The sequence below is a fragment of the Antedon bifida genome, chromosome 7, assembly GCF_963402885.1.
Source record: "Antedon bifida chromosome 7, ecAntBifi1.1, whole genome shotgun sequence".
Classification (NCBI taxonomy): Eukaryota; Metazoa; Echinodermata; class Crinoidea; order Comatulida; family Antedonidae; genus Antedon; species Antedon bifida.
In genome coordinates this window covers 8,454,221-8,481,587 of record NC_136232.1, presented here as the reverse complement: position 1 = coordinate 8,481,587, position 27,367 = coordinate 8,454,221, and the positions used below count along the sequence as shown (strand labels likewise).

Here is a 27,367-nt window from a genome sequence, read left to right as displayed (position 1 = left end):
ATCATCACACTTTGCTACTCCACAAGGCTGACCCTCTACTTTGATAGATTGTGGTTTTAATACAACATTTCCAATGCCATTTTCTTTCAATATATCAATTGGCTGTTTGTTTCTGATGAAGTTAATTTGTCTGCTGTCCTTTTGCTTGATTTCTTCAGATTTTTTCATTTCATCCATCATTTTATTTAATACAATATCGCTTGATGTCATAGCAGTTGATGGCTCACTCTTTAGTAACTGATTTATGGAACTCACAATTGTGTTTAATTCTTTGATTGTTTTTGTTAAATTTGTAATGTGTACATCATTAATTTTCTTTTCCTCCGTGTACTTTGCTTCAACTTTTTTTCTCATTTCTTCTCCTTTTTTCTTGATTACTTGTACCATTTCTTGAACTTGGTTATCAATATCTGTGAGACTTGCCTCTTTACTTTCTTCTAGTTCTTTAGCATTCTTTCGGACTACTTTGAGTACATTTTTTTTTTTTTTTATGGATTTATTGGCAACTTTCATCAAGTCTTTTGATGTTTCCTTAAACGTATTAAATGCTGTAACAACGTTAATTAGTTCATGTTTTCCATCTCCTGCGGCATGTTCCATTGCAGTGCATTCTATGCATATTGGTACTTCACATTTTGTGCAATACATTTTCAATGGTTGAGCATGAGAGGTGCACAGAGAGGCAGTGCCTTTAGCCTCATCTTTCTGTTCATGTTGTTTGATGGTTTCCAAGAGGTTGTTAAGAATTGTATTTGGAGCAAGTTTTCGAAGCCCTCCTACCGGAATAGGACATTTTTTCCGACAAATAGGGCATGTTAGCTTGCCACGATTGGTACGAACCCAATTCTTCAAACACTTCAGACAGAAACTATGAAGGCAGCTAAGTGATTTTGGGTCGTCTAGTCTTCCATTACAGATAGAACATTCTAGTACTTTCTCATCTATATCTCCAAGTAGATTTAAAAACTTGCTAGCCATTCTGCAAAAGATTTTATTTTTAATAAATTACACATAAATAGAAAATTGCATATTTTCAATTTATTGAATAAAAAAAATGCAATTTATTTATCCACCCATTATCAATTGGGTTTTACTATTGGTTACATGTGATCATCGGATGCCTGTACAATACATTTCTGCTTGGAATTTAATTGTAGGAAAAATAAGATAATATCCAAGCCAACAATCCATGCTAAGCACAACAAAAATCTATTCATACTGTGTACAGTATCTTGACTGTTGGCATTGGAGACTATAGCTACACTGAACTAATTGAACTAAATAAATGTAATATAATATTTTATGTTAAATACCTTATAATTTCCCAGCTCAAATGATAGTTTCAGAAATTAAAATCAATCGTTTACAGTAATCGTATAAAGTTGTTTTTTTGGACTTTGAAACTTGTAATCATGTTATCAAAGCGTTCATCTATTTGAACAAGATGTTACGCCTTCAAAATCAGTATTGCAAAACACAACTGAAGCATTTATTCAAGCACTTTAATTTCACTCATAATATAATCAATACAATTTCAACAAGATAGAAACGGCCCAGCCAGCCTGCCAAGGGTCGCTGTCATTGATAAAAATAAATAAATGTTGATATGATTTTAAGTTTAGAGCGAATGATTTTCGTATGTATTTCCGACTACTGTTGTGCTCTTTCTCTATTTCAAGTTATTAAACAATAGTAACCAGAATGCGCCCTCTATTGTTGGCAGTGAAAATATGGAGATAAAAATTTTATAGCGCCGTCATCGCTAAGAGAAAAAAGCTAATGCGCACGCGTAAGCAAGGATTTTTCATCTTAAAACATAATTTGCTGCCCTCTAGAGTTTAATTTTGCGCATGTGCAAAGTAAAATTTACCTAAGACAATTTTTCTGCTAAGACGGTTTGATCATGGAGCTATAAAATTAATAGCTCCATGGTTTGATATATAAGTTATTTGCTTAAAGACCCCTTCCCTGCAATTTTGGACGTTTTTTGGAAAATAATACATATATATCACTTTAAAAACATTAAACCATGTCATTCCTTGTCTTAAATGTACGTTTTATGGTAATTTATGATAAAAAGTGAGAAACAATGCACTACCTAAGTAGCTCGCGGCGATCGACCTCTCGTGGACGGTCTTAGGCCTAGCCTAGCTAGGCTTAGTTTTGTAGGCCTAGCTGGTAAACATCGGTAACGTACGAACATCGTACGCCAGCTATATATATACCTAGCCTGACGTTGTATAGTTGCTGCATTAATTGTCTTTCTATTTTTGGCAGACTCCGTTGATACAAATTGGGGAAAACCCGGTATTTTCGCTGAAAAGTTATAATTTGTTTTGGTCTCACGATCGATCGAAAAGTGGGCAAATTACAGGTGAAAAACAAAAATATCAATCCGCGCGCATTGCATTTTGGGATTTATAGCGGGCCGCTATAATTATTAGAATCAACTTATTTTTCACATTTTTAACCGTTTAAAGACGAAAAAAGTTATCGCAATAGGACCATATAGTATTATTTTTACATTAAATATAGTTTGTGATCTTAAATTAGATCTAAAAAACGTAGGGAAGGGGGCTTTAAATTTCAGCAAAAATATAAGCAAATATTGATAAATGCCAACCCTGGGTCCCACTATTTCAAAATCCTTCACTGGCAGCATGGTATAGTATCATAGGTCAATGTTTTTTCCACCAATATTTCCAGCATGAAATGAGAAATCAGGAATGCAAAACACTAACTAAAGCACAATCCATCACAATTGAAACACCATAGTTTTTACAGATTGTATACTGTACATTGGTATTGAGAATGATTTTCAAACGTTTGATGGCGTTATAATTGAATAATAATAATAATAATAAATAACATTTATAAAGCGCAAGAGACAAAGGTTTCAAAGCGCTGTGTTTCCAAGATCTGTGCAAGTAGTAGCGTGTGATTAAGCTTCTCTAAAGAGATGAGTTTTGAGTTTAGTTTTAAATGTGATAACAGATTTTGATGAGCGTATTTCGAGGGGTAGAGTGTTCCAGAGTTTTGGGGCTGCGACAGCGAAAGCACGATCACCGTAAAACCGAGTTCTGGAACGGGGTCCAGGTTTTAGAAGAAGTCTGCAGGATGAACGAAGCGAAGAGTTGGTTGACGGAGTAATGATGTCACATATGTAGGCTGGAGCACATCCGTTGATGGCCTTATATGTCAGCAACAGGATTTTAAAACGAATGCGCTGAACTACAGGCAACCAGTGTAAGTCACGAAAAACGGGAGAAATATGTTCATGTCGTTTAGTGCCAGTGATAAGTCTTGCGGCGGAATTTTGGATTCGTTGAAGAGGAGACAGATAAGAAGTTGGTAGGCCGTACAGAAGCGAGTTATGACAGTCCAGACGGGATGAAACAAAAGCATGAACAAGACGTTCAGTTGATGTTTTGTCAAGGTACTTACGAATCTGGCCGATCTGGTAAATTCCAAAGGAAGCACCACGACAAACATTACGAATGTGTTCTTTTAAACCGAGGCTGTTGTCTAGTTGGACGCCAAGATTTCTGGCTGAGCTGGAGGTAGAGACACAAGTATCTCCAATATGGACCAAAGGAAATGATGATGCCTCACGGAACTTTGAATGAAAATGGATCATTTCAGTCTTGGAGTCGTTGAACATGAGTTTATTTTGAATGGCCCATGAGCGAACATCTGCGATGCATGATTCAAGGCTGTTAACAGATTCAGAATGATGTGTAGGTTTCATGATTAAATATAGTTGAGTGTCATCTGCATAGATCATATGACGAACTTCCGGGTGGGAATCAATGATGTTGCTGAGTGGTCCAGTGTATAAGATGAAATCGAGTGGACCTTTTACGGATCCCTGCGGTACACCCCAGGGTAGAGCGAACTCATCAGACATCGAATCACCCACAATGATTGCTTGTCTACGATTCTCAAAATATGAAATAAACCATTTCAATGCGGTTCCGCTTATGCCGTATCTTTTCTGAAGACGTTGAAATAATAAATCATGATTGATCGTGTCAAATGCGGCGGAGTAGTCGAGTAGAATAAGTACCGCTTCATTACCTTTGTCTAAAGCAAGTAGTAGATCGTTTGTAACACGTAATAAAGCGGTTTCAGTTGAGTGGAAGCGGCGGTAGGCTGATTGGACTTTTGAAAACAGGAAATGTTCATCCATATATGCTTTTATCTGAGCAGTTGCAATTCTTTCCAAGACTTTGAAAAGGAAGGGAAGATTTGCTATTGGTCTATAATTTTGTAGGACGTTGGAGTCGAGATTTTGCTTTTTCAACAGTGGCATAACGAGGGACAATTTAAATGCAGATGGTACAGTACCAGATGACAGCGACATGTTGACGATTTTAGTGATATGCGGTAGTAGAGCGTCAATGCAGTTTTTTAGTAACCATGTTGGAATTGGGTCAAGTCTACTGGACTTAGATGCGCTTTCAGCGATGACTTTGCGTACCGTATCTTCTGATGTTTGCTCGAAATTAGCGAAACTACTATTACATGAATCGTCGACGTTGACAGTTATTAGTGGAGTGTTTATGGAGTTAAGTTTCTTGCAAATCTTCAGAATCTTTTCATTAAAGAAACAGCCAAACTGGTTTGCGAGATCCATTGAAGATGTGTGTTTTGGCAGAACAGGAGAAGAATCGACCGAGTACAGTTTACTTATGATGCGGAAAAGGTTCTTGTCATCCGCATTAGCGATTTCATTGCGATGATAATTGCATTTTGCTAGATCTAGCATATCTTTATATGCTTTGCATTCCAACTTGTACCTCTGTTTGTCGATATCCAAACCAGATTTCAACATTCTGCGTTCTGATCTCCGTTTGACGCACTTCGCTTCACGGAGTTCATTCGTGTACCATGGTGCCCGTGGTCTAATGGTGACCAGTTTAGTTGTTAACGGAGCATGTTGGTCAAGGATGTGCTGCAATACATTATTGTATTGGTCAGCGAGATCGGAGACATTATCTTCCGGTGCGCAGACGAGCGGGGAATTCATTATATCGTCCACAAAACAATTTAGATCAATGTTACGAAGTTTGCGGAAGGAGGTTGTCCGCGTTGGTTGTTTAGGATGTGATAAATCCATCAGGCTGATGACAGCCATATGGTCGGATGGTAGTCCTTGTTTGACAGTGGTTTGTTTTATTATGTTGTCGTTTTTCCGAGAGATTAGAAGGTCCAGTGTGTGCCCACTAACGTGAGTGGGGCCTTGGACATGTTGATGAAGACAACTCGTGTCAAGCAGTTCATCAAATCGCTTGGTGTTGTTGTCCAAGAGGTCATCTGTGTGAATATTGAAATCACCAACAATCAGAAGGTTTTTGGTGCAAGAGACTGATTCAAGAAGTGATGAGAATTCAGTGATGAACAAGTCAAAGGTAAGTTTGTTTTTTGTCGATGGTGGTGGTCTGTAAATTGCAATCAAGTTAATTACAGATGAATTGGAAGTGATCTTGATATCCATATGTTCGAAAGACCGGAAACTTGTTGAAACATTTGGTGTTATTTGGAGTCCACGGTGCGAAATGATGCATATTCCACCTCCGCGTCCACCTGTAGGGCGTGGCGCATGTGACACCACGAAATTTGGGAGGGTGTTACTCACGTCCGCGATAAAGTGGTTGTCACTTGCATCACCTTTCAACCAACTTTCGGTAATTACTAAAATGTCAAATTTAACATCCAAAATAAAATCACAAATGTGAACAGTTTTATTTCTTAAAGAACGTGCATTCCACAGTCCAAAACAGATGGAACTCGAACTACGAGATTGTTCAGTATCCACGGAAACAGGTCCGCGAGGTTGAGAGATGTGTTCAGTGGCGGCAGAGATAAGCTTGCTTCGTCGTCGACCAGCCTTCTTTCCTCTATGTGTTTTTCGAGTTGAGCATGCTCGGCATGTGGTAAAGGCATTAATATTCAAACGATTTATAGTGTCAATTTCAGATGGAGTCAACGATGACTTTAAGTTTCCAGATAATCTGAGAAGTTGATCACGATCGTAGTAAATCATAGACGCTATAGATGAACTGACAGGTTGAAATTAAAGTCAATGAACACCCGTTATGATAAGACGATTCGGTTCTGTGAAGTAAGCCGACTACTACAATCCTAGGCCTACCGTAGTTGACAAATCCGGCAAAGAATGTTGAATGAACCGTGGATACGGCTGACCGCGAAGGCTGAACACTTACCATACAAAGCACTAGACCATATGGAAAGCGTCAACGTGATTGTGTATTGGCATATATTTTTATTTCCCCTTTTCAAACAAAAGTCTTTAAATAAATAACATAACTAAAATGTCCATCACTACTAGATAGTTGTAGTTTGTTGTAACTTGCTATATTGCAGGCTATAACAATCTATAACAACAATGAAACGTAATAATAAGGTTTAAAAAAACAAAATGTAACGTACAGTACAAATCTTCTTCTTGTAGATACTAGGTTGTAAACAAGTAGGTTGTTGTGACTTGCTATGAATGTACTGTACAATTGTACTCTACACATTTGGAAGCTTACGATTTGTATGACCAAACATGTCAAGTTAAATCATTGTGCGTAGGCAGAGATAGGATAGGACGTGTTTCTTGCCACCTCGACACACTTTTGCTTGACATGGTTGGTTGTGAGTCATCGCTCATCGAAAACTCCTTACTATCTCAGTCTGTGGAAAGGGTATAGAAAGTATAGCGTTAAGGACGTTCATGTTTTATACGCCATACCATGACTCGACTAAAAATCCTTTAAATAATTATACATTTGAATTCAAGGAGAAAACTAGACTGAAATTGCCAAGATTTTTATTAATATTATTAGTAATGGTAACAGTTTGTATGATCACCTAATTAAGGTAGAACCTACTTCTGTATAAACACCACTACCATAGTAATGCTTACTTGATAGAATGAGAATTATGTTCATTGCATAACATGTATAATGAATATAATATATTATGATATGAAGCTAGCAAAACCATAATAATGCTTTTGACTACAAATTATAGTATAACATAAACTCAAAATACTCAAATTAATTACAGTATACATTTGATTTCAGGGAGAAAACTAAGTCTGGAATTTGCTTTAAAAATAATTAACATTACTAGGTAGACAGTATTACTATATACAGTATGTGATCACTTTATTAAGGTACAATCTACTTCCATTACCATAGACATCTATGCCTACTTGATAAAATAAGAATAATGTTGTAATTAATGATTTAAAACTAGAAAAACAAAAACTGCCTTTGCTTGCAAGTGTAACATATATACAATAATTCAAATTAGGCTTATTCTAAAAATAATATTTAAATACCGGTGCAAATGAGTATAAATAAACGCACCATGTAATATAGCTTCACACTGATTATGGGAAGTGCTTCCCAAAACCTGTATGCATGTATTTGTTGATAACTGTTGTTCAAATAAAAGATGAGATTAAAACTGCTCAAACAAGTTGTATACACAATGTCTTGTCCCTTCAAACACCTACGTAACAGTGTGACTTATTATCTTCTATTTCATGATTTCTTCCTGTCTGTGTTTACTAATATCTTTTGCAGTTTTTCTACAACAATGTTAACATTTACAAAACTCAAAAAAAATGTATTGTTTTTATGACACAATTATAGTATATATACAATAGTTCAAATGATATTAGAAAATACAAGTCATTCATTCATCATAAATTTCGCCTCATGAAATTTAAAAAATAATATTGGATATTTTAGGTTTTATTTATAATTAACAAATCTTTATTAATAGTTGAAGTTATTTGAAGATTATTTTTAAATTGTAAGATTTGTGTAATTAAGATAATAAATTAATAAACTAATTAATCGATTATTTGGATTAATTTATCTTTTATTCAACTTTGTTTCTTTAATGATATATTTTATACATTAATAATTTAATATTTTGATTGTGTTGTCACTGTAATTTGCTACAGCAACAATATGTCGGTTATGAGAAATGATACAGCATTCAAGGTACCAAGACCGAGTCTCACCTTGGGAGACGAAACGAAATAATAAAATCAATTATCTTTATTTAAACCAATGCATATAAATAACCATCAGTGACGAATTAAATCTAGTTTAACTTTGTTTCTTTACTGTAATGATATATTTTATACCTCAATAATTAAATATTTTGATCGTCTTGTCAAGGTAGTTTGCTACAGCCACCATACATGGGTTATGAGAAATGATACATAACTGCTTTGGATCACTAATTCCATCTTCTTGTTTATCAATTCTTTTGATAAAATGTCCATCACTTCTGAATAGTTGTAGTTGTTTGTAACTTGCTATGATGATGTTATCATCCTCATCAACTTCAACTCCACATGGGTACCACACCTTACCATCTTCATATCCTTTATTGATGAGTACTTTCAGTGACTGGTTCTTGTCATCATACAATAATACTTGATGATTACCTCTATCTGTTACAAGTACTTTACCAGTTTTTGTAAGTGCAACATCAGTGTATTCATGTTCTTCATTTTGTGTTCCTATCTTCTTCAACTGCTTACCACTATTAATGTTAAACATGAACACAAATCCATTTCTCAAATATGGTACATATATAACATTAGTTGCCTCATCTATGTGAATACCACGTGGATCTTTCAATACACCCTTACCAATGGATTTGATCACATGACCATTCACATTGCATACTTGAATGCATTCATTACCCCAATCACTGAATGCTATGTTGCCATTCTTCATTCTGTACATTCTGTTAACTCTCACACCGCTTGGTAGTGTAATCTTGCTAATTCTTTCTCCTGATTGTTTGTACTTATGAATTTTATTTGTCCAAAATGAAACCAGCAAGCAATCATCATCATACTTTGCTACTCCCCAAGGCTGATCCTCTACTTTGATAGTAAGTGGTTTGAATACAACATTTCCAATGTCGTCATCACACTTTGATACTTCCCTGGGCATCATATCCCCTTCTTTAATACTAATAACTGGTTTGAATGTAACATTTCCAATGTAAATTTCTTTCAATAAATCAATTTGCTGTTTGTTTCTGATGAAGTTAATTTGTCTGCTGTCCTTTTGCTTGATTTCTTCAGATTTATTAATTTCATCCATTATTTTATTTAATACGATCTCACTTGATTTCATAGCAGTTGCTGGCTCACTCATTAGTAACTGATGTAAGGATCTCACAATTGTGTTTAATTCAGAGTTGATTTTTGTTAAATTTGTAATTTGTACGTCATTGACTTTTTTTTCCTCCATATAATTTGCTTCAACTTTTTTCTTCATTTCGTCTCCTTTTTTCTTGATTATTTGTACCATTTCTTGAACTTGATTATCAATTTCTGTGAGACTTGCCTCTTTACTTTCTTCTAGTTCTTTAGCATTTTTTGTCAATACTTTAAGTACATTTTCTGTTCTTCTTATGGATTCATTGGCAGCTTTCTTTAAGTCTTCTGATGTTTCCTTAAACGTATTAAATGCTGTTGCAATGTTAATTAGTTCATGTTTTCCATCTCCTGCGGCATGTTCCATTGCAGTGCATTTTATGCATATTGGTACTTTACATTTTGTACAATACATCTCTAATGGTTTAGCATGAGAGGGGCACAGAGAGGCAGTGCCTTTAGCCTCATCTTTTACTTCATGTTGTTTGATGGTTTCCAAGAGGTTGTTAAGAAGTGTATTTGGTGCAAGTTTTTCAAGCCCTCCTACTGGAATAGGATACTCTTTGCGACAAATAGGGCATGTTAGCTTGCCATTGGTTTGAACCCAATTCTTCAAACACTTCAGACAGAAACTATGAAGGCAGCTAAGTGATTTTGGGTCTTCTAGTCTTCCATTACAAATAGAACATTCTAGTACTTTCTCATCTATATCTCCAAGTAGACTTAAATCCTTGCTAGCCATCCTGCAATAGTAATTTGTAATTATTTTGTTTAATAATAATAATATTATGAACTGTATATTCTCACCATGTTACTTTCTACCCTACACAATAAAAGTTATTACATTAGGATTTTATGTGTAATTTAGATGAATATGGAGCATTAAATAACAATTGCTTATTAACTGAATATCCACACCATATTTTAGATTATATTTCAGAAACAAGACTGGAGAATAAAATAGGATACACATGTACCTAGTTCTCAAATTCCAGCCATGCCTAAGTACTGTACGTCTAACTAAGTCCATCTACAGTATCATGGTTGTTTGTATATGAGACTTGTATACAAATTAAATCCATAAAAAAGCATATGTAAATACCTTGTACTGTATTCAAATGGTATAGTTACAAGAATTCAAACTAACTTTCCCAATAATGAAATGTTGTAAAGTTGGTTTTTCTGCGTTAAAAATATATGTCCAGAGCAGTATTCTAAACTACTGTAGGTGTGATTATTTCAAAATCTGGGATGCAAAACACTTAACTAAATCAATCCATCACAATAGAAACACACCATAGTTTGTTTGTTAATGATTTTCAAACTTCAATGTGATTATAATTGTTCACTTTACCATGTTAAATAATTATCAATACATATACATGTATCACAGTTCAATACGTGTTAAAACGCCAGTTCTGTAATGATAATATTGTACTAGTTTGTGATAGGCATGGGATCGAATCTCTCTAAGTTAAGTTTGAAGACCAAAATAAATACCTTTACCTTCTCTTTAGTTTAATTAGTTTGTTGTATTGTTTGTATAGCAATGTTTGTACATAGTGGGCTACTTTGTTTGTGCATTTTATATTTATAATATTAAAGTTTTTAAATAATCTACATTCATCCTATAGTAAACAGACAGGGTAGGAATTTTAAAATTATTACAGTATAACTATAAATATATCATATTAGTTATTGAGTAAATAAAACATTTGAACCAAAAATAAAGACACTAAAGGTAGGTAGATGTATACACCCTTAAAGACTATGGAGAGGTTTATGGACAGAAACAATTGTACACAAGGCTAGGCCTAGAGACCTTTGCAAAAGCTTCCTGGTAATATAAAAAATGGAACTATGTTTCCATTATGTGTTTGATCTAAACAAAAAATGGCCCAGTAATATTAAGTCACACTCTTATGTAGGCATTTGAAGGACAAGACATTTAAACAATTATACTGTACTGTTGCAAGGCATGGTAGGTATATTAAAATCATTGTCATCGTTGCTGATTCTAGTAAGTAGATGCAAGGAATCCCAGCACCTGATACTAAAGTGTAGTGTTTTATTTTGTGCCTAGCTTACCTGGATAAACTGAAATAGCCTTTCTCCTCGAAGAGCGAGATATAACTCGAATTTTGTAAGATTATTTTTCATTCTTTATATTGCACATGAAGATACACTGAAGAAAACAAGTTTGGCGGTAAGTGAATTGTTTGCGTTAGTAGCTTTAGTTTTTTTTAACCTTAGAACTTTGTTTTTGGAAACAGCAGAATGAGAAACATATTATTTTATTCAGAATTTAGTTTATACTTAACTTTTTTTATTTAGCTTGAGTTTTCGCTTTAAGAGGTGATGGAATTCTATTTTGTTGAAAGGTAAATTTGGAGGTAGCTTCTGCAGAAGTGTTGCCCATATAAGCCTGCGCGAAACCTTATTCAGGTGGTGGGCTTATATTCAAGTCTGTATGATGATAGTAAGTACTGTACACGCAAGCAACATAGTTTTTTTTTTTGGTTTTCATGTTTTTTGCAATGAGTAAACACTCAAAGTAATCCTCAATAATGTAATAATTTTTCTAAATTATTTGTGATAATTCCTTTTTATGTTTTGAAAATAAAGTCGATAACATAGTTCAGTTTTATTGGTTTATGAATGTAGGATCAGCATTATAATCAGAACATTTTAAACTCAATATTATTTATGGTTCATTTTTATTTTAGTTTCTATTCTAAGAATACCATTGTGCTTAAAAGATTTAAAATTAAAAACTGAAATTACATCGTGATTTCTGTGAATCTCATGGCTGGCTTGTTAAGTTACAATCCTCACTCTAATTTAAAGTAATTTTGTAAAATAGGAGATGACCCTCACTACAAAATTAAGTATTAAAATTGAATAAGGTTTAATATCTAAATGTCTGTGTACATGGTCCAGAAAATAATTTGTCCTGGTTTCTCCAGTAAAAATTGACAAACGTTGATGGCTGATATTACAAAAATTCTTAACAAACTTGAACTTTAAAAATAAACTTGAATTTTTGACACGTTTAACGCATCTTCATTAGTATGATAAAACTACAGCTGCTTTCGGTCTTGAAATGAACACAAACAAGTGCACATGGTAGTGGTAGTTGAAATTAGATGATGTGTGCATCTATTGGTTTAAATATTCATATTTTATAATAAATGCTATGATTTTGAGCAGGTGCTTTAGAAGGACTACTTGCCCAAATTCAATCGGGAGATCTTGTTCGTGACCGTGTCATCAAGTTCTTGAGTACAAAGGTCAAATATTTAGGACCAGATATAATAACAAAAGATGTTGAAGAACAAATCACTGAAAAATCAAAAGAAGTAAGTTCCTGTTTTAACTCCTAGGGGTGCAATGTAGTTACTCAAATGTTAATGTTTCTGTCTTTACTAATTGTTTTTTTTTGGATAGATCTTACATGATGTTATGGTGATGAGTTGTAGTCTTTATGAAGCTTTTATCAAGTTTATCAACGATGCAGACCCTTCTTGGTCGTCAACAGCTGGTGAACATTGCCATTGAACAAGCAGATCTTAAAGCAGATTTTGTGGTAAAAGATTTTATTTTTGTACCCATAGGAATACAGTTCCAAGCCTACAGTTCTTCTACTAGTAAGGAATTAGTTGCTTCTACATAGCCTGTGAAGTTTAATTTAAGTTTCTTCTACCCAGTTTTATTTAAAGGCAATACCTATCCTCGGTAATTATCATCCTCATTATCATTCTTTAAAGTCACTATTTTTGTAATAATAATATATAATAATGTGTAAAATTATAATAAACTTAATGTTCTGTTTTTAGCCATCTGATCCAGATTGTGTTGACAAGTTGACCCAGTGTATAAAACAGGCCCTGTCATTTTTTTCAGTAAGTGCAATTCTTTTATTTCAATACAGTTAAACCTCCGTGAGCGGCCACCTCCCTTAACGGCCGCACTTTCAAAGGCATGTTTGTTCTTCCTATCTAATAAGTGCACGAAATAACGACAAAAAATATCGTGCACAGCCATAATACATGATTTTGGCCCTCTATCGGCAGAACCTAATTATATTAGAGAACATTCTTTATTTAGTTTTAACACATTTGTGACAGCTCTCCGGTTTTATGTCAAGCAACTTTAAATTTTCAATTTTTTTTCTCTTTAAAAAACATTTTTATCTGTAAATAATATTTTAATCAATTTTAATGATTATTCAATTTGATGCTACGCAATTTTTCAATTTTTATATCTTTGTATTTTTATTGTTTACTTCTACATGTTCAAGTGCAGTATATGGAGAGCCATCTTGATAGTGCTTTGCACTCATGGCAATCCTCAGGGTGCTGCACCGCTGTCTTGTTTTATATGTTTTTGAGCCTGAAAATTGAATAAAATAAATAAACCTCCCGTAAGCGGTCACCTCCTGTAAGCGGCCACTTTTCCCGGTCTCGAGGGTGGCCACTTACGGGAGGTTCAACTGTAATATGAATAGTTTTAAGTTCAATTAACCTGGTTAAACTTAACTATTTAAAGTTAAATCAACATGCAATAAAATTTAAAATAGCCCCATTGAAATCTGCAAAGATTATACAAAGTTTATATAGAGGCCTGTGAAAATTTAGCGGAGGGGTGTAGTTCGGGGCATGGCAATAACTATAGATTGGCGATTATCCAATCAGATGCAGTGAATTGAAATGTGCCGGTATATAATATATATTATTTCACACCTGCGTAAATTACACCTGCGTAAATTACCAGGTTTGATCTCCCGATTTATGCTTTCATATACACATATGCAAACCCCGAGTAATCTCGGGAAAGTATTGTAATTGCGTAGCTGGGGGCGCTATTTAATTCTTAGCGTACTGTGATTGGTCAGTTAAATTCCAGGGCGACACGTGCGCAGTAAAATCTCGAGACATCTCGGAAGAAAAGGAAAGGCCTTTTTCTAAAAAAAATTTCCTCACACTCTGCAAACTTGGTTACAAGTTGTTACATTTTGCAGATGTGAAAAGGGTATTACTCTAGAAACACAAGGGTTAAATAAATCATTCAATTAGACCTGTATGCAAAAAACATTCAAATGCTTTAATTTTACATTTGCTTTAAAACAATTAATATTACTAGTAGTACAGATTGCTATATGCAGTATGTGATCACTTTATATTATACTAGGTAGTACAGATTACTATATACAGTATGTGATCACTTTATATTATACTAAGTAGTACAGATTACTATATACAGTATGTGATTACTTTATATTATACTAGGTAGTACAGTTTACTATATACAGTACGGTGATCACTTTATATTATACAAGGTAGTACAGATTACTATATACAGTACGGTGATCACTTTATATTATACTAGGTAGTACAGATTACTATATACAGTATGTGATCACTTTTTATTATACAAGGTAGTACAGATTACTATATACAGTATGTGATCACTTTATATTATACTAGGTAGTACAGATTACTATATACAGTATGTGATCACTTTATATTATACTAGGTAGTACAGATTACTATATACAGTATGTGATCACTTTTTATTATACAAGGTAGTACAGATTACTATATACAGTATGTGATCACTTTATATTATACTAGGTAGTACAGATTACTATATACAGTATGTGATCACTTTATATTATACTAGGTAGTACAGATCACTATACACAGTATGTGATCACTTTATATTATACTAGGTAGTACAGATTACTATAATACAGTACGGTGATCACTTTATATTATACTAAGTAGTACAGTTTACTATATACAGTATGTGATCACTTTATATTATACTAAGTAGTACAGATTACTATATACAGTATGTGATCACTTTATATTATACTAGGTAGTACAGATTACTATATACAGTATGTGATCACTTTATATTATACTAGGTAGTACAGATTACTATATACAGTATGTGATCACTTTATATTATACTAGGTAGTACAGATTACTATATGCAGTATGTGATCACTTTATATTATACTAGGTAGTACAGATTACTATATACATTATGTGATCACTTTTTATATAACACCAAAAAAGGCATTTAAATTAGCTTTAGATCGTTTGTATGATTTTGATTAATTAATGGGAACATCTCTACAAGATGTGGACTCGTTGAAAAAAACAGAATTAGCCTAGATAAGTTCCAGTTGCCTGTCGAAGTTTCGTAATGGTATTGCTGCCTTTTTAGAGCAGCTAGGCCTAGGCTTGTTACTGTAGTATTAGGCTAGACCTAGGCGCATTAGTCTTGCTAGGCCTATGATTGCTTGGTCGTTTGTTGACATACATTACAGTAGGTGTGTTTATAAAATCAAAATAAATATAATATTTAATATATTATTAAGAATCAAATGTTTCTGTTTCAATCAATTTTAAAGATGTAGGCCTAGGCCTATTGTCCTTGACAAATTCCAAAAAAATTAAAAATAACAGATTTCGAAAAAAGGTGGGTCATTTTGAAGTATCATAATAGTTATTAACTATCACCAAAAATTTGTCGAAAAAAAAATCATTTAACTGAAATACAGACGTTTTTTTGTTAAAAAAATAACTCTGACTTCCAGTCAAAGTTTTCGATCAAAACATACCCCATAATGAAACGCGCTTGTTTGGCTACTCTGTATGCATAATCATAAAACTTCATCACGATCTGTGTGAAAATACCTTCTCAACCGTGACGAGTTGTAAACAATCCTAATTAGCATATGCATAATGCGTACTCGTGGTTTGAAATCTTTGTTTACTTTTGCTCGCGACGATTTTCCAGACGAAATGTAATCAAACTAATTTACCTGTTAATTACGTAAACTTGTTGCTTTTGGCTCGAATTTTCGACTTAAAGTGAATAACTTTAATATTACTTTGATATGGCCAATTTAGATTTAGAAAATTTTGACCTTCATTTTTTTGTGTTTCAAGGGACAATACATCTTTAATCAAATGGTAGGCCTATGCCTACATTTTACAATCTGAATCTATTTAGATGTTATGTAAAACAAATAATAAATGTTTTTTTATATTCATTATTTGTATAATATTATACAAGGTAGTACAGATTACTATATACAGTATGTGATCATGTCGTGGGCTACACACAAAGAACAAAAGAATGAACCTCGTACTCTGTTCTGTATTTACGTTGTAAGACGTTTATTATAACTGGACCGTAAATCATCGAACGTGAATTATTAAACAGACTAAAACACACACCCCTGCAATGCCCTCCTGTAACACTAACACAGCTTAGTATAGTTACAATTAAAAACAAGTTGCTCTCAAATCAGCTCAATTTACTGCAGTCTGCAAATGCCAGTAACACCAACCATAATTAAAGTGGTTTTCTTCGCAAAAAATAACAAACTAACAATCTTTAAACTCTTTTTAACACAGCTTTCCTCATCGAGCTTTTATGTCAACTCCCACGAGGTAATTGCTCGCCCCACAACCTTATAACATCGACGCTACCTAAATATTAATGCGCGTAAAATATGAATAAATTGAATAGAATCATTCCCAATAAAAGTAACAAAATAATAGTAATATAATTTCAGTCTCCGACATCTTCCTCGCTGATTCCCTTTCGACCCGAAAGACAAAAAAAGTTATAATCTGGCAGGTTGCGGAAGATGGTTCACGTTACTATGTTGTCCCTTGCTTTTTCGAGACGACCTACGAACAGGTTGGGGTATCTGGATGTTTCCAAACTGTACCCAAACATCATCTTCATCTTCCGATGAGTCCTCTGATGAATCCTCAGAAACTGTATCTAAAGAATTTTCAGGTACAGCATTAGGGATCTCTGGCTCGACCAACTTCGCCTCTTCACATTCCCTTGGATCAGCAATCAATCGTCTACGGTTGACCCTCTTACTCAGGCCACCACAGAAAGGTCTCACTTCGTATACATCTTTTTCATCGTTTACACTTATCACTATGTATGACATGTTCTCAAATTTATCTTCTAGCTTGTGTCTACCTTCGAAATGATCTCTTCTTAACAGCACTCGAGCACCCACAGGAAATGGGTCACAGTTACTCGTTCTATGTCTCCGTTCTTCTGACTCTGCTGCAAGAACGAGTCGGCGCTTCACTACTTCATGCGCAAGCTCCATAGATTCTTGTTGTGTCTGAACATAATCTTCATTCCAATCTGCATTTGTAGAATTTAAAAATTGGTCAATAGGAAGTTTAGGGTGACGACCCATCATCAAAAAGTACGGTGTTACCCCAGTTACTCGATGCGGCGTACTATTGTACATGAATACAACATGCGAAATCACGTCAGGCCATCTTCTCTTTTCAGCAGGTTTTATGGACCTCAGCAGAGCACATAAAGTTTTATTAAAGCGTTCGGTCTGCCCATTGCCAGCTGGATGATATCCAGAAGTACGCGATTTGTTGATTCCATACAGTAGGCATAGTTCTTTAATTAAGGAACTCTCAAAGTTCTTGCCTTGATCAGAGTGTATGCGATCTGGCACACCATAATAGCAAAACCACCCGTCTCTTAAGGCTACGGCTACGCTTCTTGCAGTCTGATCTCGGCATGGAACAGCTATGGCAAATTTGGTGAAAGCATCTGTCATTACCAATACGTCTTCCACTCTGCCTCTCCCCTTGTCTAGCTTTAAAAAGTCAACAGCCAACAATTCCAGCGGTTAAAAGGCTAACAGATGTCGCAGCGGCGGGCGAACAGCAGGTACTTGACTCTTGCTTACCGTACGTCGAAAGCACTTTTTGATATGTTGTTTTACAGCAGTTTTTGCGCCTGGCCAGTAACATCTCGCATAGAGTAATTTGAGTGTTCTCGTTATCCCCTGATGTCCCCATTGGTCATGTAACATATCTAATATGGTACTCCTCATACTAACTGGAACGGCATATTGATTGACATCTCCGTGTACCTCATCTCTACCCACTCTATATAAGATTCCGTCTATTAGCTTTAGGTTGTTCCACTGCTTTAACCAGCTTGCTAGCCCATCGATAGACTTATCAAACTCGCAGCCCGGTTCCCATCCTTCAACTTTCATTTTCAATACCTCTCTAAGCTCAGACGACTCACACTGAAATTGGTAGAGTTGTAGATCGCTATAGGAAGGAAACACAGCTGGACGACTCACACTAATTCTTTCGACTACAACAGCATCTAACTCTAGTTTGGGTAAACTTCCGAGTATTCCGCTGACCATCTCGCTAACTGGAACAGATCGGCACACTTATTCTCTTTAACAGGTTTATACTTGATATCCAAGTGGAACGTTGCCAGCTGTGCAACCCAGCGATGTTCAGTCGCTCCCAATCTTGCTGTCTCCAGGTGAACAAGTGGATTGTGATCGGTGTATACAGTGCACTTGCAGCCAAGTAAATACGAGCTAAACTTTTCTGTCACCGCCCACTTTAGGGCAAGTAATTCGACTTTGAAACTCGACAGGTCACTGTAATTTCTTTCAGCCCCTCTAAGTCCTCTACTTGCGTAAGCTATTGGATGCAGTTTACCTTGGGTGTCTGATTGCATCAAGCACGCTCCAAGACCCTGGAAGGACGCATCCACCTCGAGTACAAAGTCTTGAAAATCTGGGTAAACCAATACGGGTGTAGAGCTCAGCATATCCTTTAACTGTTGAAAAGCCTTCTCTTCGACATCAGACCATTTGAAGTTCCTCGCTTGAATGTCTGTTTTACTCCTAGACTTTCCTACCAATGCATGCAATGGTGCCGCTATCTGGGAGAACCCATGAATAAATCGCCTGTAGTAAGAGGCAAGTCCTAGGAATGAACTAACTTCTTTACCAGATGTTCGTGTTGGCCACTCTCGTATCCTCTTGACTTTATCTTCAGACACCCTCACACCACTATCGCTTACCACATGTCCCAAATACTCTACCTCTTGTCGCAGGAGATCACATTTTTTCCCTTTGAGTTTCAATCCATGTTCTGACAGCCTTGTTAACACCTTCTCCAATCTAGCCATATGTTCTTCTAATGTAGAGGAAAATATCAATATGTCGTCAAGATATAACACGAGGTCATTTAGATTCATGTCTGCAAATATAAAAACCATTAGTCTTTGAAATATATTAGCAGAGTTACTTGATCAGTCCTTGTGGCATTCTCAGAAATTCGTATAATCCCCAAGGTACACGGAAAGTCTTATCAACAGACACATCGTCCATTGTAACTTGATAATAACCATGAGCCAGATCAAGCGTTGAAAATACTTTGCTCCTCCCAGTATATCTAGAACTTCGTCAATTCTTGGAAGCGGAAATGAATCTTTTACAGTAACTGCATTAATCTTTCTGTAATCTATACACAGACGAAGTGTCCCATCCTTCTTTGCAACAAGCACTATCGGGCTAGCATATGAACTCTTGGATGGACGAATAATCTCTTGTTTAACCATCTCATTTAACATCGCTTTGACCTCTGGGATTTTCTGCGGATGAATGCGTCTGAAAGGTTGTTGTACCGATTTATCTGTAGTTAGTTTGATAGAGTGTGGGATTAGATCGCATCTACCTACGTCATAGACTCCTGTAGAAAAGACTGTGGGATATTTGTTGATGCAATTCGTGACTTTAATTTTGATTTCTTCTTCTAAATGGTCCAAATTGAGACCTGGAGCTACCCCCTCACTCATCATAATATTAGCTTGAGCGGATGGTACAGCCGATACTCTATGATCTTGAGACACCATCGCCTCTCCCACATGCACTTGCAGTCCATTTGCTACTTCCACTAGATCTACCCTTTCCTCGCTGTTTACTGAAGACACCATACCGATTATACGTTCTTTCTGCAAACTAATTTGTCTATCTTCAGGGTTTTCTATCATTACTCGAACAACACCATCTTTAACCGCATCGCATCCTTCTACCACTTTAACCAAATTCTCAGAATCCATAGGGCTTACCAACACAGTACCAGTCACATTCTGCACTTGACAAGTTACTCTGCGAATGCTATGAGCAGGAAGCGTCACTTTAGCCGCTACTTATAACCGTCCTACTTGAACTTCTTGTTGCACTGATTCTGGGTGTTCAGATTCAGAAGAACTTAGCAGACTTCGAACAAAATTCCATGCAAAGCTATCTTGGTGAGGAACACTCAGCTTAGTCAACTTCCGCAAGATGTTACAGCCCAACAATACTGGATATTGCTCTCCTCGCATACCTGCACAGCGTTTGGTGATCAAGAAACTCCCCATCAACTCTGCTGTCCCGTACTTCATCGGCAACTCAACATACCCTTGAATCTCAACAGGCTCTCCATTTGCACCATATATATTTAGGTAAGTAACTTCAGGCACTTTACCTCCAGCTTTAGCCTTAATCATTCTATCGTACACATTGACAGGAATCAGCAAAGTCTCCGCTCCAGTATCGATTACGCAGCCTAGTTCAACACCAGCTAAAGATATTTTTGCTGTCGGGCTGTTAGCTACTAATCCCAAAACCTGTTGCGAGTCGTCTCCATGGACACTGCTGACCGGAACTCCAGGAATTCCTTCTGCTGGATTTCCATTTGCTGCTGCTAGAACAGGGCAATCTTTCTTGAGATGGCCTTCTTGCTTGCAATGTAGGCACTTGAACGAACCTATACAATTCTCTTTTCTATGGCTGGTTTCTAAGCACTTATAACATGTAGGGGCTTCCTATTGGTCTTCTCGTATCCGCTTCGATCATTTGCCGCTTGTCTATCTAACTGAGCTCGCATAGCCTGCAACTCGACTTTTAGAGCCTCTATTTCTCCACGGCTTGGATCTCCTACCACCTCATGTACCTGCACTCTGCGTTTTGCCGTCTCTTGGTGTTGAAAGAATTCTAATGCTTCTTCTCTCATTTCCTGGAAGCTTTTCCCTTTGTGAGCCATCTCAATGCGTCGCAATTCTCTTTGCATCCATGGTTCCCTCGCTCCACTTGAAAACCGTTCTTTAAGTGAATTGTCTTTCAAGCTCTCCAAAGCAGTCCTCTAGTCGTCATTCGAAACTGCCTTCACCATCCTTTGGTATAGTCTCATTAACACTCTGCTGTAGTCACCTAGAGACTCTCCATCTAGCTGACACCTACTATGATACGTTCTACCAAGTGACTGAACAAAAAGCACCTCTAACTTGCTAACAGCAAGATCATAATCCTTCCTAATAGCGTCCTCGTGACACATAATCTCTTCCTTGGCTGCTCCACCAAGATGAGCTAAGAGAGAATTAGCTTTAGCCTCGCCAGTCAGGTTATAATGCCCTGCATAACTGTTGAAGTCGTCCAACCACTCTTTCAAAGATGGATCTCCAGCAGCTACCGGAAGACCCTTGAATTTGTTTAACTTCACTGGAGGCGGTCCACGTTGAGTGGTCAGACCTTGTAAGGCAGCCGTCAGCGCCAGTATCATTTTGTTTGCTTCTGCCATTGCTATACTACGTTGGGAGAAGAAACTATGCACAAGCAATTAAAAAATACAGTGATAAAAAAATCTCAATACAAAAAGCATGTAAATCAAATCAAGCATCAATAAAAAACCATCAATAAAATCTTGATGTCATCTAGCATTCAGGGGTCTGGTATTCTGTTGAAGCTGAATCAGTCTCTGTACCACACCAACTTGCAGCACCAGATTGTCACTCGTCGCGCTTCCTCTTAGAATTCAGTTCTGTCTATAGATCCAGTCTCATCCCACCGCTGCCACCAAAATGTCGTGGGCCACACACAAAGAACAAAAGAATGAACCTTGTACTCTGTTCTGTATTTACGTTGTAAGACGTTTATTATAACTGGACCGTAAATCATCGAACGTGAATTATTAAACAGAGTAAAACACACACCCCTGCAATGCCCTCCTGTAACACTAACACAGCTTAGTATAGTTACAATTAAAAACAAGTTGCTCTCAAATCAGCTCAATTTACTGCAGTCTGCAAATTCCAGTAACACCAACCATAATTAAAGTGGTTTTCTTCGCAAAAAATAACAAACTAACAATCTTTAAACTCTTTTTAACACAGCTTATCCTCCTCGAGCTTTTATGTCAACTCCCACGAGGTAATTGCTCGCCCCACAACCTTATAACATCGACGCTACCTAAATATTAATGCGCATACGTACAAAATCACAAAAGCAAACATTCTATAATAATAAAGTAGTTCCAATCAAAATAATTATTTAAGTGTAAAATATGAATAAATTGAATAGAATCATTCTCAATAAAAGTAACAAAATAATAGTAATATAATTTCAGTCTCCGACAATCACTTAAGGTACAATCTACTTCCATTAATACCATAGACATCAACAGTATGATTACTTGCTAAAATAAGAATAATGTTGTATTTAATGATTTAAAACTAGAAAAACAAAAACTGCCTTTGCCTACAAGTGTAACATATATTATATACAATAATTGGTTATCCGCACTTGGCGGATAACCCCTTGTTATTGTCAGGATCTTTTTTTTTCTTTTTTTTTTTTTTTTCTATATTCTTCTTTCTTTCCCAGAATTTTGTTGGCAGCATATCTCTAATTCTTGCTAACATAAGATTATATAACTTTGTCAGAAGATTGACCTCTAACTGTAGATGTGCAAGACACTTTGTTTTATGATTTTAGAGTTGCGCAACGTGACTTACGCGCGATTTTATGAATTTCAATGATTGATCATAGATTAAAAACCAAAAGTCATTTTGTATTGACACTAGGTGAAAATTTAAGTCATGTCAAGGGCAAACTTTCTATGGATTAAAAATGGCATGTTTTATAGAAAGTTACGTGCGCACGCGCGTTTAAAATTTCAAAATGCGAAAAATCAATTTCTAATCAACTTTCTACGCGTTTCATGTCATTTTAAGCATGTCAAAAATTCCCACGTGCGCGCAAAAAATTACGCGCGCGGTGCGCACGTAGCGTTAAAAACAGATTTTTTTGCGTGATTTTAGTTTTTTCAGCCTTTTCTAGTAATTTTACCAACTTTTAAACAATTCCGACATAATTTAACGTCATACGAGCACGTCGAATTGGACAATTTGCGCGCGTTTTTGATGAAAATATTCAAAAATTCGTCAAAATTATGCCTTTTTTTAAACAGTCATAGATTTTAAACTACTTGGTGAACTTTTTTTAAAATTACATATTCTGGAAGTAGATGAGTTGTAAATATCGAATCATGAATCAATATGGCTAAACGGACATTATGACGTCATCGTATGGCCACTCGAATATAAAATATAGGATTTTTGTATCTTTCGTCATAGCTCATCACATTAAATAGAGCGCATCTCCACTTATCCATATTCCATTTCCCTCCATTTTTTTATATTGTCTAGGTCAATCAATTATTTTTCGCATGATTTACAATTTTTAAAATTGTTATGACGTCATCATGTGCAAAAGCGTCAAAAACTTTGGTCACTTATTTTCACCTATACTGCACTGTATGTAGTACGTATACAGTATATAGTGTACTGTATATACTTAGACGTGACACAAAATAGAGAGCGCACTAACATTTTTCCAATGGCATGATCGTTTTTCTGCGCGTAATATTCTAACGTATGACGTGCACGTGGCGTTTGCGCTGCGGATAACCTAACTCGTCCGTAGTGACGAGTTCAAATCTAGTTCAAATTGGGCTTATTCTAAAAATACTAAATATATACACACAAAAAAAAACAACTCAAAAAAGCATTTATTTTTCAATGATGACATAATTATAACATTAGTTCAAATGATATTAAAGTTATAAAATACAAGGAATTCAACCATCATAAGTTTCGCCTCATATGAAATTTTAAAAATAGATATTGGTTATTTTGAGTTTTAAAATTTCCAATTTATTTTGAAGATTGTTTTTAAATATTTAAGCTTTGTGTAATAAACTAATTAATAAATAATTTTGATTTAATGTAATTGATCTTTCATTCAACTTTGTTTCTTTAATGTAATGATATATTTTATACATCAATAATTAAATATTTTGATTGTTTTTTCACTGTAATTTGCTACAGCAACCATACATGGGTTATGAGAAATGATACATAACTGAAGTGGTACACTAATTCCATCTTCTTGTTTATCAATTCTTTTGATAAAATGTCCATCACTACTGAATAGTTGTAGTTTGTCAATACTTGCTATGATGATGTTATCATCCTCATCAACTACAACTCCACCTGGTAACATCACCTTACCATCCTCACCTCCTCTACTGATGAGTACTTTCAGTGACTTGTCCTTGTCATCATACAATAATACTTGGTGGTTTGTTTTATCTGCTATAAGTACTTTCCCTGCTTTTGTAAGTGCAACATCAAGGTATTCATGTTCTTCATTTTGTGAACCAATCTTCTTCAACTTCTTACCACTATTAATGTCAAACATGAACACACATCCATTTCCTGCATCTGCTACATATATAACATTAGTTACCTCATCTATTTGAATACCCCATGTATTCTTCAATACACCCTTACCAATGCATTTGAAAACATGACCATTCACATCGCATACTTGAATGCATGTATTACCAACATCACTGAATGCTATGTTGCCATTCTTCATTCTGTACATTCTGTTAACTTTGACACCTTTTGGTAGTATAATCTTGCTTATACTTTCTCCTGATTGGTTGTAATTGTAAATTTCATTGGTCCAAAATGAAACCAGCAAGCAATCATCATCACAATTTGCTACTCCTCTCGGCTGACCTTCTACTTCAATAGTAAGTGGTTTGAATACAACATTTCCAATGTCATTTTCTTTCAATAAATCAATGGCTGGTTGTTTCTGATAAAATTAATTTGTCTGCTGTCCTTTTTCTTGATTTCTTCAGATTTATTAATTTCATCCATCAGTGTATTTAATACACTCTCACTTGATCTCATAGCAATTGCTGGCTCACTCATTAGTAACTGATTTAGGAAACTCACACTTGCGTTAATTCAGAGATGATTTTTGTTAAATTTGTAATTTGTACGTCATTACCTTCCTTTTCCTCCACATAATTTGCTTCAACTTTTTTTCTCATTTCTTCTCCTTTTTTCTGGATTACTTGTACCATTTCTTGAACTTGGTTATTAATATCTGTGAGACTTGCCTCTTTACTTTCTTCTAGTTCTTTAGCATTCTTTGTGACTACTTTTAGTACATTTTCTGGTTTTTTTTGTGGATTCATTGACAGCTTTCTTTAAGTCTTCTGATGTTTCCTTAAACGTATTAAATGCTGTTACAATGTTAATTAGTTCATGTTTTCCATCTCCTGCGGCATGTTCCATTGCAGTGCATTCTATGCATATTGGTACTTTACATTTTGTACAATACATTTTCAATGGTTGAGCATGAGAGGCGCACAGAGAGGCAGTGTATTTAACCTCACCTTTCTTAGTTAGATAGTTTCCAAGAGGTTGTTCAGAATTGTATTTGGGGCAAGTTTTTCAAGCCCTCCTTTTGGTATGGGATACTCTTTGCGACAAATAGGGCATGTTAGCTTGCCATTGGTTTCAACCCAATTCTCCAAACACTTCAGACAGAAACTATGATGGTAGCTAAGTGATTTTGGGTCTTCTAGCCTTCCATTACAGATAGAACATTCTAGTACTTTCTCATCTATATCTCCAAGTAGATTTAAATACTTGCTAGCCATTCTGCAAAACATTTTATTTTTAATAAATTACACATAAATAACAAATTGCATATTTTGATTTATTGAATAAAAAAAAATGCAATTTATTTATCCACCCATTATCAATTGGGTTTTACTATATTGGTTTCTTCTTGTCATATGATCATCGGATGCCTGTACAATACATCTCTGCTTGGCATTTAATTGTAGGAAAAATAAGATAATATCCAAGCCAACAAATAAGCAAATTATTGTCGCTCATAATCAAAACAATTTAAACAAAATAGAAACAGCCAGGGGCGGATTCAAGGGGACCGCTCTAAATGTAAAAAATTGTAATTCAAAAGATAAGACATCAAATTAGGTTCACCCTTTTTTTTAAACCACTTTAAGGCCCTAGGCCCCCCTCTCCCTATTTCAAAATCATGGATCTACCACTTGCAGCATGGTATAGCATCATCAAGCATACCTGTAGGTCAATGGTTTTTCCAGCATTTTTGTCGGCATGAGAATTCAGGGATGCACAACATTAACTAAAGCACAATAGAAGCACCATAGTTTTTACAGATTGTATTATATACTGTACATTGGTATTGTCAGTGATTGTCAAATGTTTGGTGGCGTTATAATTTTGACACCATACGAAGCACTAGGCCATATGGAAAGCGTCAACTTTATTTTTATTTCCCCTTTTCAAACAAAAGTCTTTAAATAAACAACATCACTAATATAGAGGATCCCACACCCTCACTTTTCTTTGTTAAATTGTCCATCACTACTACATAGTTGTAGTTTGACTTGCTATGATGATGTGTGAATATTGCAGTCAGTACTCTCAGAGTTGAATGTACTGTACAACTGTACTCTACATATTTGTGAGCTTTTGATTTGTATGACCAAACTATGTCAAGTTAAATCATTGTGTGTATGCAGAGATATTGGGATGTGTGTCCTTGCCACCTAGACACAGGTTGATGGTTTCTAGGTCCAGGCAACGACCAACGACACACTGATTGACCTGACCTAGGTTGGTAGTGCGTCACCAAACTATGTCAAGTTAAATCATTGTGTGTATGCAGAGATATTGGGACGGGTGTCCTTGCCACCTAGACACAGGTTGATGGTTTCTAGGTCCAGGCAATGACCAATGACACACTGATTGACCTGACCTAGGTTGGTAGTGCGTCACCAAACTATGTCAAGTTAAATCATTGTGTGTATGCAGAGATATTGGGACGGGTGTCCTTGCCACCTAGACACAGGTTGATGGTTTCTAGGTCCAGGCAACGACCAACGACACACTGATTGACCTGACCTAGGTTGGTAGTGCGTCACCAAACTATGTCAAGTTAAATCATTGTGTGTATGCAGAGATATTGGGACGGGTGTCCTTGCCACCTAGACACAGGTTGATGGTTTCTAGGTCCAGGCAACGACCAACGACACACTGATTGACCTGACCTAGGTTGGTAGTGCGTCACCAAACTATGTCAAGTTAAATCATTGTGTG

At 35.7% G+C, this 27,367-nt stretch overlaps 2 protein-coding genes across 2 annotated transcripts in view; one reads left to right on the top strand and one right to left on the bottom strand.

Annotated features, from left to right (window-relative positions):
• Nucleotides 1-8,174: 8,174 nt before the first annotated feature.
• On the bottom strand, nucleotides 8,175-9,947 carry LOC144848883 (uncharacterized). The gene has a single exon (XM_078705834.1). It carries the CDS (start codon nucleotides 9,945-9,947, stop codon nucleotides 8,175-8,177), a length of 1,773 nt encoding a protein of 590 aa, XP_078561960.1.
• Nucleotides 9,948-12,124: 2,177 nt separating this feature from the next.
• Nucleotides 12,125-27,367, top strand: part of LOC144848882 (apoptosis inhibitor 5-like) — a 101,476-nt gene continuing 86,233 nt past the window's right edge. Inside the window, exons 1-2 of the mRNA XM_078705833.1 lie at nucleotides 12,125-12,170; nucleotides 12,416-12,564. Of these exons, the coding sequence (XP_078561959.1) occupies nucleotides 12,125-12,170; nucleotides 12,416-12,564 (195 nt within the window). The remainder of the gene's footprint in view (nucleotides 12,171-12,415; nucleotides 12,565-27,367) is intronic.